The sequence below is a fragment of the Lethenteron reissneri genome, chromosome 55, assembly GCF_015708825.2.
Source record: "Lethenteron reissneri isolate LAM-NWPU_2019-01 chromosome 55, ASM1570882v1, whole genome shotgun sequence".
NCBI classification, from domain to species: domain Eukaryota; kingdom Metazoa; phylum Chordata; class Hyperoartia; order Petromyzontiformes; family Petromyzontidae; genus Lethenteron; species Lethenteron reissneri.
The window spans coordinates 8,887,739-8,898,296 of NC_083833.1; the positions used below are offsets into that span (position 1 = coordinate 8,887,739).

A 10,558-nucleotide genomic window follows, 5' to 3' on the forward strand; every position below is an offset into this window, starting at 1 on the left:
CATCTCAATCATCTCAAGTCAGTCATCTCAATCATCTCAATCATCTCAGTCATCTCAATCATCTCATCAGTCATCTCAGTCATCTCAATCATCTCAGTCATCTCAGCCATCTCAGTCATCTCAATCATCTCAGTCATCTCAGCCATCTCAGTCATCTCAGTCAGTCATCTCAATCATCTCAGTCATCTCAGTCAGCCATCTCAGCCATCTCAGTCATCTCAGTCATCTCAGTCAACCCACGGCACGTGGGTCTGTTCCGCGACCTTCCCGCCAGAGGGGCAACTCGAAACGTCACGTGGCCTCAAGGTGCACCTCGTCTGGCTCGAGCGTCACGTGGCCTCAAGGTGCACCTCGTCTGGCTCACACGCCACGTGGCCTCAAGGTGCACCTAGTCTGGCTCACACGTCACGTGGCCTCCAGGTGCACCTAGTCTGGCTCACACGTCACGTGGTCTCCAGGTGCACCTCGTCTGGCTCAAGCGTCACGTGGCCTCAAGGTGCACCTCGTCTGGCTCACACGTCACGTGGCCTCAAGGTGCACCTCGTCTGGCTCGAGCGCCGCGACGACGTCACCGCCGCTGCTCAGCGGCACGCGGTCGGGTTGAGGCTGGGGGGCGTGGGGCGTCTGACGCCAGGGGGTGTCGCCTCGCCACGCACCACGCGGGGGACGACGACCTCGACAGAGGAACGTCAAAAACCCCCCCAACCCCCCCCAACTCCCCCCCAACCCCCCCCAACCCCCCCCCCCCCCCCCCAACTTCAACCTCCCCCCCCAACCCCCCCCAACTCCCCCCCACCCCCCCCCCAACCCCCCCAACCTCCCCAACCCCCCCTCCCCCCCAACCCCCCCCAACCCCCCCCCAACTCCCCCCCAACCCCCCCAACCCCCCCAACCTCCCCAACCCCCCCCCCCAACTTCACCTCCCCCCCAACCCCCCCCAACTCCCCCCCAACCCCCCCAACCCCCCCAACCTCCCCAACCCCCCCTCCCCCACCAACCCCCCCAACCCCCCCCCAACGCCCCCCCAACCCCCCCCACCCCCCCAACCTCCCCAACCCCCCCCCCCCCAACTTCACCTCCCCCCCAACCCCCCCCAACTCCCCCCCAACCCCCCCCAACCCCCCCAACCTCCCCAACCCCCCCTCCCCCCCAACCCCCCCAACCCCCCCCCCAACTCCCCCCCAACCCCCCCCAACCCCCCCAACCTCCCCAACCCCCCCCCCCCAACTTCACCTCCCCCCCAACCCCCCCTCCCCGGAGCGATCGGCGCTTGAAGATGCACGAGGCCACGCCCCCTGACACGAAGCCACGCCCACTGTGACGAGACCACGCCCACTATCACGAGGCCACGCCCCCTACCACGAGGCCGCGCCCACTGCCACGAGGCCACGCCTACTAACACGCCTACTGCGACGAGGCCACGCCTACTGTGACGAGGCCACGCCTACTAACACGCCTACTGCCACGAGGCCACGCCTACTGTGACGAGGCCACGCCTACTAACACGCCTACTGCCAGGAGGCCACGCCTGCTGTGACGAGGCCACGCCTACTAACACGCCGACTGACACGAGGCCACGCCTACTGTGACGAGGCCACGCCTACTAACACGCCGACTGCCAGGAGGCCACGCCTACTGTGACGAGGCCACGCCTACTAACACGCCGACTGCCAGGAGGCCACGCCTACTGTGACGAGGCCACGCCTACTAACACGCCCCCTGACACGAGGCCACGCCTACTGTGACGAGGCCACGCCTACTAACACGCCCCCTGACACGAGGCCACGCCCCACCCGCCCGCTGCACGTGGGCTCCTCCCCCGGCCATCGCCTTTGTTTGCGGAAACGGCCGCGTGAGTTGAGGATCGACTCATTGAGTGGAGCGAGACGGAGCGAGAAGGCTGCGCGTGAGAGTAGTGGTCCAGGGTGACGGGCGGGTGAGTGGCTGTGTGGACGAGTGAGTGGTTGGTTGGGTGGGTGAGTGGGTGGGTGGGCGGGTGAGTGGCTGGGTGAGTGAGTGAGTGGCTGGGTGAGTGAGTGAGTGGCTGGGTGGGTGAGTGAGTGAATGAGTGGCTGGGTGAGTGAGTGGCTGGCTGGGTGAGTGAGTGGCTGGCTGGGTGGGTGAGTGGCTGGGTGAGTGAGTGAGTGGCTGGGTGAGTGAGTGAGTGGCTGGGTGGGTGAGTGAGTGAATGAGTGGCTGAGTGAATGAGTGGCTGGCTGGGTGAGTGGCTGGCTGGGTGGGTGAGTGGCTGGGTGAGTGAGTGGCTGGGTGAGTGGCTGGGTGGGTGAGTGGTTGGGTGGGTGAGTGGCTGGGTGGGTGAGTGGCAGTGTGAGTGAGTGAGTGGCTGGGTGAGTAAGTGACTGGGTGTGAGTGAGTGGCTGGGTGAGTGGCTGGGTGGGTGAGTGGCTGGGTGGGTAAGTGTCTGGGTCAGTGAGTGAGTGAGTGGCTGGGTGAGTGTCTGGGCGGGTGAGTGGTTGGGTGAGTGAGTGGCTGGGTGAGTGTCTGGGCGGGTGAGTGGCTGGGTGGGTGAGTGGCTGGGTGAGTGAGTGAGTGGCTGGGTGAGTGGCTGGGTGAGTGAGTGGCTGGCTGGGTGAGTGGCTGGGTGAGTGAGTGGCTGGGTGAGTGGCTGGGTGAGTGGCTGGGTGAGTGAGTGAGTGGCTGGGTGAGTGTCTGGGCGGGTGAGTGGCTGGGTGAGTGAGTGTCTGGGCGGTGAGTGGCTGGGTGAGTGGCTGGGTGAGTGAGTGAGTGGCTGGGTGAGTGTCTGGGCGGGTGAGTGGCTGGGTGAGTGAGTGTCTTGGCGGGTGAGTGGCTGGGTGAGTGAGTGGCTGGGTGGGACGGGGCCAAGAAACTTTTCCGCCCCCCCCCCCCGGGATGCGACGAGACGGCCGGGGGGGTTTGAGATCCAGGATTGGGACGAGGCGATGATGATGATGAGTGCGTGAGACGATGATGATGAGTGAGACGATGATGATGATGAGTGCGTGAGACGATGATGATGATGGTGAGTGCGTGAGACGATGATGATGAGTGCGTGAGACGAGGCGATGATGATGATGAGTGCGTGAGACGATGATGATGAGTGCGTGAGACGAGGCGATGACGCGCGCGTGGGGCCGCTTGGGGTCTACGCCGCCACCACCGCTCCTCCTGCTGCTGCTGCTGCTCGAGACGACGATGGCGGTGACCGTGGTGGTGGCGGCAGCGATGTCCACGCGAGACCAGACAGCAGGTGACCACAGTGCCCTGTGCGTGTGTGTGTCTCTGTGTGTGTGTGTCTGTGTGTGTGTCTGTGTGTGTGTGTCTGTGTGTGTCTCTGTGTGTGTGTCTGTGTGTGTGTCTGTGTCTGTGTGTGTGTCTGTGTGTGTCTCTCTGTGTGTGTTTCTGTGTGTGTGTTTCTGTGTGTGTCTGTCTGTGTGTGTGTCTGTCTGTGTGTGTGTGTCTGTCTGTGTGTGTGTCTGTCTGTGTGTGTGTCTGTCTGTGTGTGTGGCGAGCGGTGGTGTAGCGGTTAGCGCTACGCTGCGCTATGAACCCCGGCCACCCGAGTTCGATTCCCATTCACGGCCAACACCGGTGACGATTATCTGAACCGGTGCTGGGCCTCCCCTAGGTCGACTCAGCCTCAAATGAGTACCCGGTGCGGTGTGTAAACATCGCCACTGGGGAGACAAAGGCGGTCGGGCGTGGTTCTGGCCACCCACCCCCTCGTGTGTCATTCCGGCCTTCATAGGTGCTCGCTAACAGCACTTGCCCCTACAGTCTGTTAAGGCTAAACGGGTGATCTTTGTGTCTGCACTACAAAGATCTGGACAAACTCCCATCCGTGAGCTCCTCCGGCAGGCAAGGCTGCGTTGGCTGGGTCATGTAGCCCGCATGCCCAGCCACCGCATGCCTAGACAGCTTTTGTTCGGCCGGATCGAGGGGGCTAAACGGGCGCAGCACGGGCTAGAGAAGAGATGGAGTGATGTGGTACAGGAGGACGTGGAGCTGAGTGGACTTTCCGATGACTGGCACCAGCGGTGTCAAGATCGGCCTCAATGGAGGAGGCTCGTGAAGGACGCTACTGGGCAGTTGGAGGCAGTCGCCCTCCAGCAACAACGGAGGGCGGAGGAGCGACGCTCACAACAACGAGCGGAGCGCCGGGTGGCTAAAGCACAGCGAGTTGGCAGAGTAGGGGGCACAGGTGGTGCATCGGCCACTCATCTCGGTCATCTCAGTCAGTCGACCCGTGGCACCTGCTGGGTCTGCCCCGTGGCACCTGCTGGGTCTGCCCCGTGACCTCCTGCCAGCGGGCTGTTCGACACTTCACGTGGCCTCAACGTGCACCTAGCCTGGCACAAGTGCCGTGGTCACGTTGCCGCCACTTAGTGGCGAATAGCGGTTGTTGTTGTGATGGAAGGGTAGCGGTTAGCACCCTGCGCTACGGAATTAGCGACCCGAGTTCGATTCCCGCTCACGCCGTATCTTCTGCGGTGTGTAAACATCGCCACAGGGGAGACAAAGGCGGCCGGGCGTGGTGCTGGCCACCCACCCCCTCGTGTGCCGTGCCGGCCTTCGTAGGTGCTCGCTAACAGCACTTGCCCCAACAATCTGTTAAAGGTTACACGAGGGATCTTTGTGTGTGTCTGTGAATGTGCGTGGGTGGCTATGTGAATGTGTGTATGAATGTTTGTGTCTGTCTGTCCCTGTGTGAATCTGTGTACTGTGGTGACGTGCGTGTTTGAGTGGTGCGCACTGTGTGTGTGTGTGTACCCCTGCCTATTTAAATGTTCGTGTGACCATACCCTAGGTCAACTCAGCCTTAAATGAGAACATACCACCGTGAGTAAACAGCATCAGTACTCCGGAGACAAAGTTGATCGGGCAGGGCCACCCCACCGCCGTGCTGGACTTAATAGGTGCTCGCTAACATCACTGGTGCCAACACCCTGTCGGAGGACGCACGTGGGAGCGCTGTCTTTGCGTCCGCTCGCTCGCGGTCACCTCGGCTCGATGCCTGCCCGTGCCGCTCAACGCTGACGATGACAGACGTGAATCTCAATCTGGCGCGTACATCCCCCAGGTCCACTCGGACTGAAGCACGCGTTCCTGGTGCGGTGCGGCACCCACCGTCCCCTTGCGCTGTGGCCTTAATAGGCGCTCGCTAACTCCGTGGGGCCCAAAAGTTTCAAAAGAGTAAAGGGGAGATGTTTGTCTTCGTCTCGCGAAGCAGGTATGCACCCGAGGGTGTGTCCGTGTGCGTCTCGCTATCTGTGGGGTGCGGGGTGACGTCTGTGCGTGTCTGTGTGGATCTGTGCGTGTTTGTGTCCATGCCCTCCAGCCTCGTTGATTCCTCCTCCTGTGTTGAGGACTCGGTCTAGCAGAATGTTGCGCCTCTTCATCCACCGCCGCGTTCAACCACCACGCCACTCACACACCACCACCACGCCACTCACACACCACTCACTCACTCACTCAACCACCACTCACACACCACACCACTCAACCACCACACCACTCACTCACTCACTCAACCACAACACCACTCACTCACTCAACCACCACACCACTCACTCAACCACCACGCCACTCACTCACTCAACCACCACACCACTCACTCACTCAACCACCACACCAATCACTCACTCAACCACCACACCACTCACTCACCAACCACACTCACTCACTCAACCACCACGCACTCACTCACTCAACCACCACGCCACTCACTCACTCACTCCACTCAACCACCCGCCACTCACTCACTCAACCACCACGCCACTCACTCACATCAACTACCACACCAATCACTCACTCAACCACCACCCCACTCACTCACTCAACCACCACGCCACTCACTCACTCAACCACCACGGCACCTCAATCACTCAACCACCACACCACTCACTCACTCAACCACCACCCCACTCACTCACTCAACCACCACGCCACTCACTCACTCAACCACCACGCCACTCACTCACTCAACCACCACGCCACTCACTCAACCACAACACCACTCACTCACTCAACCACCACACCACTCACTCACTCATCCACCACGCCACTCACTCACTCAACCACCACGCCACTCAACTCACTCAACCACCACGCCACTCACATCACTCAACCACCACACCACTCACTCACTCACCACCACACACCACTCACTCACTCACTCAACCACCACTCACTCACCTCACTCAACCACCACGCCACTCACTCACTCAACCACCACGCCACTCACTCAATCAACCACCACACCACTCACTCACTCAACCACCACACCACTCACTCACTCAACCACCACTCACTCACTCACTCAACCACCACGCCACTCACTCACTCAACCACCACACCACTCACTCACTCAACCACCACTCACTCACTCACTCAACCACCACGCCACTCACTCACTCAACCACCACACCACTCACTCACTCAACCACCACTCACTCACTCAACCACCACGCCACTCACTCACTCAACCACCACGCCACTCACTCACTCAACCACCACACCACTCACTCACTCAACCACCACTCACTCACTCACTCAACCACCACGCCACTCACTCACTCAACCACCACGCCACTCACTCACTCAACCACCACACCACTCACTCACTCACTCAACCACCACTCACTCACTCACTCAACCACCACGCCACTCACTCACTCAATCACCACACCACTCACACACTCAACCACAACACCACTCACTCACTCACTCAACCACCACACCACTCACTCATCCACCACGCCACTCACTCACTCAACCACCACGCCACTCACTCACTCACTCAAACACCACCCCACTCACTCAACCACCACGCCACTCACTCACTCAACCACCACGCCACTCACTCACTCAACCACCACGCCACTCACTCACTCAACCACCACGCCACTCACTCACTCAACCACCACGCCACTCACTCACTCAACCACCACACCACTCACTCACTCAACCACCACACCACTCACTCACTCATCCACCATGCCACTCACTCACTCAACCACCACGCCACTCACTCACTCAACCACCACGCCACTCACTCACTCAACCACCACGCCACTCACTCACTCAACCACCACGCCACTCACTCACTCAACCACCACGCCACTCACTCACTCAACCACCACACCACTCACTCACTCATCCACCACGCCACTCACTCACTCAACCACCACGCCACTCACTCACTCAACCACCACGCCACTCACTCACTCAACCACCACGCCACTCACTCACTCAACCACCACACCACTCACTCACTCAACAACCACTCACTCACTCACTCAACCACCACGCCACTCACTCACTCAACCACCACACCACTCACTCACTCAACCACCACTCACTCAACCACCACGCCACTCACTCACTCAACCACCACGCCACTCACTCACTCAACCACCACACCACTCACTCACTCAACCACCACTCACTCACTCCACTCACCACCACGCCACTCACTCACTCAACCACCACGCCACTCACTCACTCAATCACCACACCACTCACTCACTCAACCACCACTCACTCACTCACTCAACCACCACGCCACTCACTCACTCAATCACCACACCACTCACACACTCAACCACAACACCACTCACTCACTCAAACACCACGCCACTCACTCACTCACCTCAACCACCACACCACTCACTCATCCACCACGCCACTCACTCACTCACTCAACCACCACGCCACTCACTCACTCAACCACCACACCACTCACTCATCCACCACGCCACTCACTCACTCAACCACCACGCCACTCACTCACTCAACCACCACCCCACTCACTCACTCAACCACCACTCACTCACTCACTCAACCACCACACCACTCACTCACTCAACCACCACGCCACTTACTCACTCAACTACCACGCCACTCACTCACTCAACCACCACTCACTCACTCACTCAACCACCACGCCACTCACTCACTCAACCACCACGCCACTCACTCACTCAACCATCACACCACTCACTCACTCAACCACCACGCCACTCACTCACTCAACCACCACGCCACTCACTCACTCAACCACCACACCACTCACTCACTCAACCACCACACCACTCACTCACATCAACCACCAAGCCACTCACCTCACTCAACCCACCACCACTGCACATCACTCACTCAACCACCACGCCACTCACTCACTCAACTACCACGCCACTCACACACTCACTCAACCACCACACCACTCAGCTCACGCAACCACCACGCCACTCACTCACTCAACCACACGCCACTCACTGACTCAACCACCACGCCACTCACTCACGCAACCACCACTCACTCAACCACCACACCACTAACTCACTCAACCACCACTCACTCCTCACTCAACCACCACGCCACTCACTCACTCAACCACCACGCCACTCACTCACTCAACCACACCACACCACTCACTCACTCACTCAACCACCACTCACTCCCACTCAACCACCACGCCACTCACTCACTCAACCACCACGCCATCCACTCACTCAACCACCACTCACTCAACCACCACACCACTAACTCACTCAACCACCACGCCACTCACTCACTCAACCACCACTCACTCAACCACCACACCATTCACTCACTCAACCACCACGCCCCTCACTCACTCAACCACCACTCACTCACTCACTCAACCACTACACCACTCACTCACTCACTCAACCACCACACCACTCACTCACTCAACCACCACGCCACTCACTCACTCAACCACCACGCCACTCACTCACTCAACCACTACACCACTCACTCACTCAACCACCACACCACTCACTCTCAACCACCACCACCACTCACTCAACACCACACCACTCACTCACTCAACCACCACGCCACTCACTCACTCAACCACCATGCCACTCACTCACTCAACCACCACTCACTCACTCAACCACCACACCACTCACTCACTCAACCACCACACCACGGACTCACTCAACCACCACTCACTCACTCAACCACCACGCCACTCACTCACTCAACCACTACACCACTCACTCACTCAACCACCACACCACTCACTCACTCAACCACCATGCCACTCACTCACTCAACCACCACGCCACTCACTCACTCAACCACCACGCCACTCACTCACTCACTCAACCACCACGCCACTCACTCACTCAACCACCACTAACTCACTCAACCACCACGCCCCTCACTCACTCAATCACCACTCACACACTCACTCAACCACCACACCACTCACCTCACCTCAACCACCACTCCACTAACCTCATTCAAACCACACTCCACTCACTCAACAACCCACCTAACTCACTCACTCAAACCACCACGGCCAATCACTCACTCAACCACCACCACTCAGTCACTACTCAAACACCACACCACTCACTCACTCAACCACCACCCCACTCACTCAGCATCAACCTCCAACACCACTCACTCACTCAACCACCACGCACTCACATCACATCAACCACCACTCACGTCACTCAACCACCACACCACTCACTCACTCACTCAACCACCCACCCCACTCACTCACTCAACCACCACTGACCACTCTCACTCACTCAACCACCACACCACTCACTCATCATCCACCACGCCACGCCACTCACTCCCACCACCACACCACTCACCTCCACTCAAACCACCACGCCACTCAACATCACTCATCCACCACGCCACTCACTCACTCAACACCACGCCACCTACTCACTCCACCACCACACCACTCACTTCACCGCAACCACCACGCGGCACTCACTCACTCACCACCACACCACTCACTCACCTCATCCACCTCGCCACTCACTCACTCAACCACCACGCCACTCACACACTGCAACCACCACACCACCCATCACTCACTCATCCACCCGCCACTCACTCACCACCACGCCACTCACTCACTCAACCAACACGCCACTCACTCACTCACCACCACGCCACTCACTCAACCACCACTCACTCACTCAACCACCACTCACTCACTCATGCACCCACGCCACTCACTCACTCAACCACCACGCCACTCACTCAACCACCACGCCACCACTCACTCACCAACCACCACACCACTCACTCACTCAACCCCCACGCCACTCACTCACTCAACCACCACGCCACTCACTTCAACCACCACACCACTCACTCACATCATCCACCACGCCACTACACTCACTCAACCACCACGCCACTCACTCACGCAAACCACCACGCCCACTCACTCACTCACTCACCACCACACTACTCACTCACTCATCCACCACGCCACTCACTCACTCAACCACCACGCCACTCACTCACTCAACCACCACGCACTCACTCACACCACCACCACACCACTCACTCACTCAACCACCACACCACTCACTCACTCATCCACCACGCCACTCACTCACTCATCCACCACGCCACTCACTCACCACCACGCCACTCACTCACTCAACCACCACTCACTCACTCAACCCCAACGCCACTCACTCACTCAACCACCACTCACTCACTCAACCACCACGCCACTCACTCACTCAACCACCACACACGCACTCACTCACTCAACCACGACGCCACT

At 59.1% G+C, this 10,558-nt stretch overlaps 1 protein-coding gene across 1 annotated transcript in view; it reads right to left on the reverse strand.

Moving 5' to 3' along the window:
• Window positions 1-519: 519 nt before the first annotated feature.
• The window catches only part of NISCH (nischarin), a 31,931-nt gene continuing 21,892 nt past the window's right edge, over window positions 520-10,558 (reverse strand). Inside the window, exon 14 of the mRNA XM_061574331.1 lies at window positions 520-606. Coding sequence (XP_061430315.1) covers window positions 520-606 — 87 coding nt within the window. The remainder of the gene's footprint in view (window positions 607-10,558) is intronic.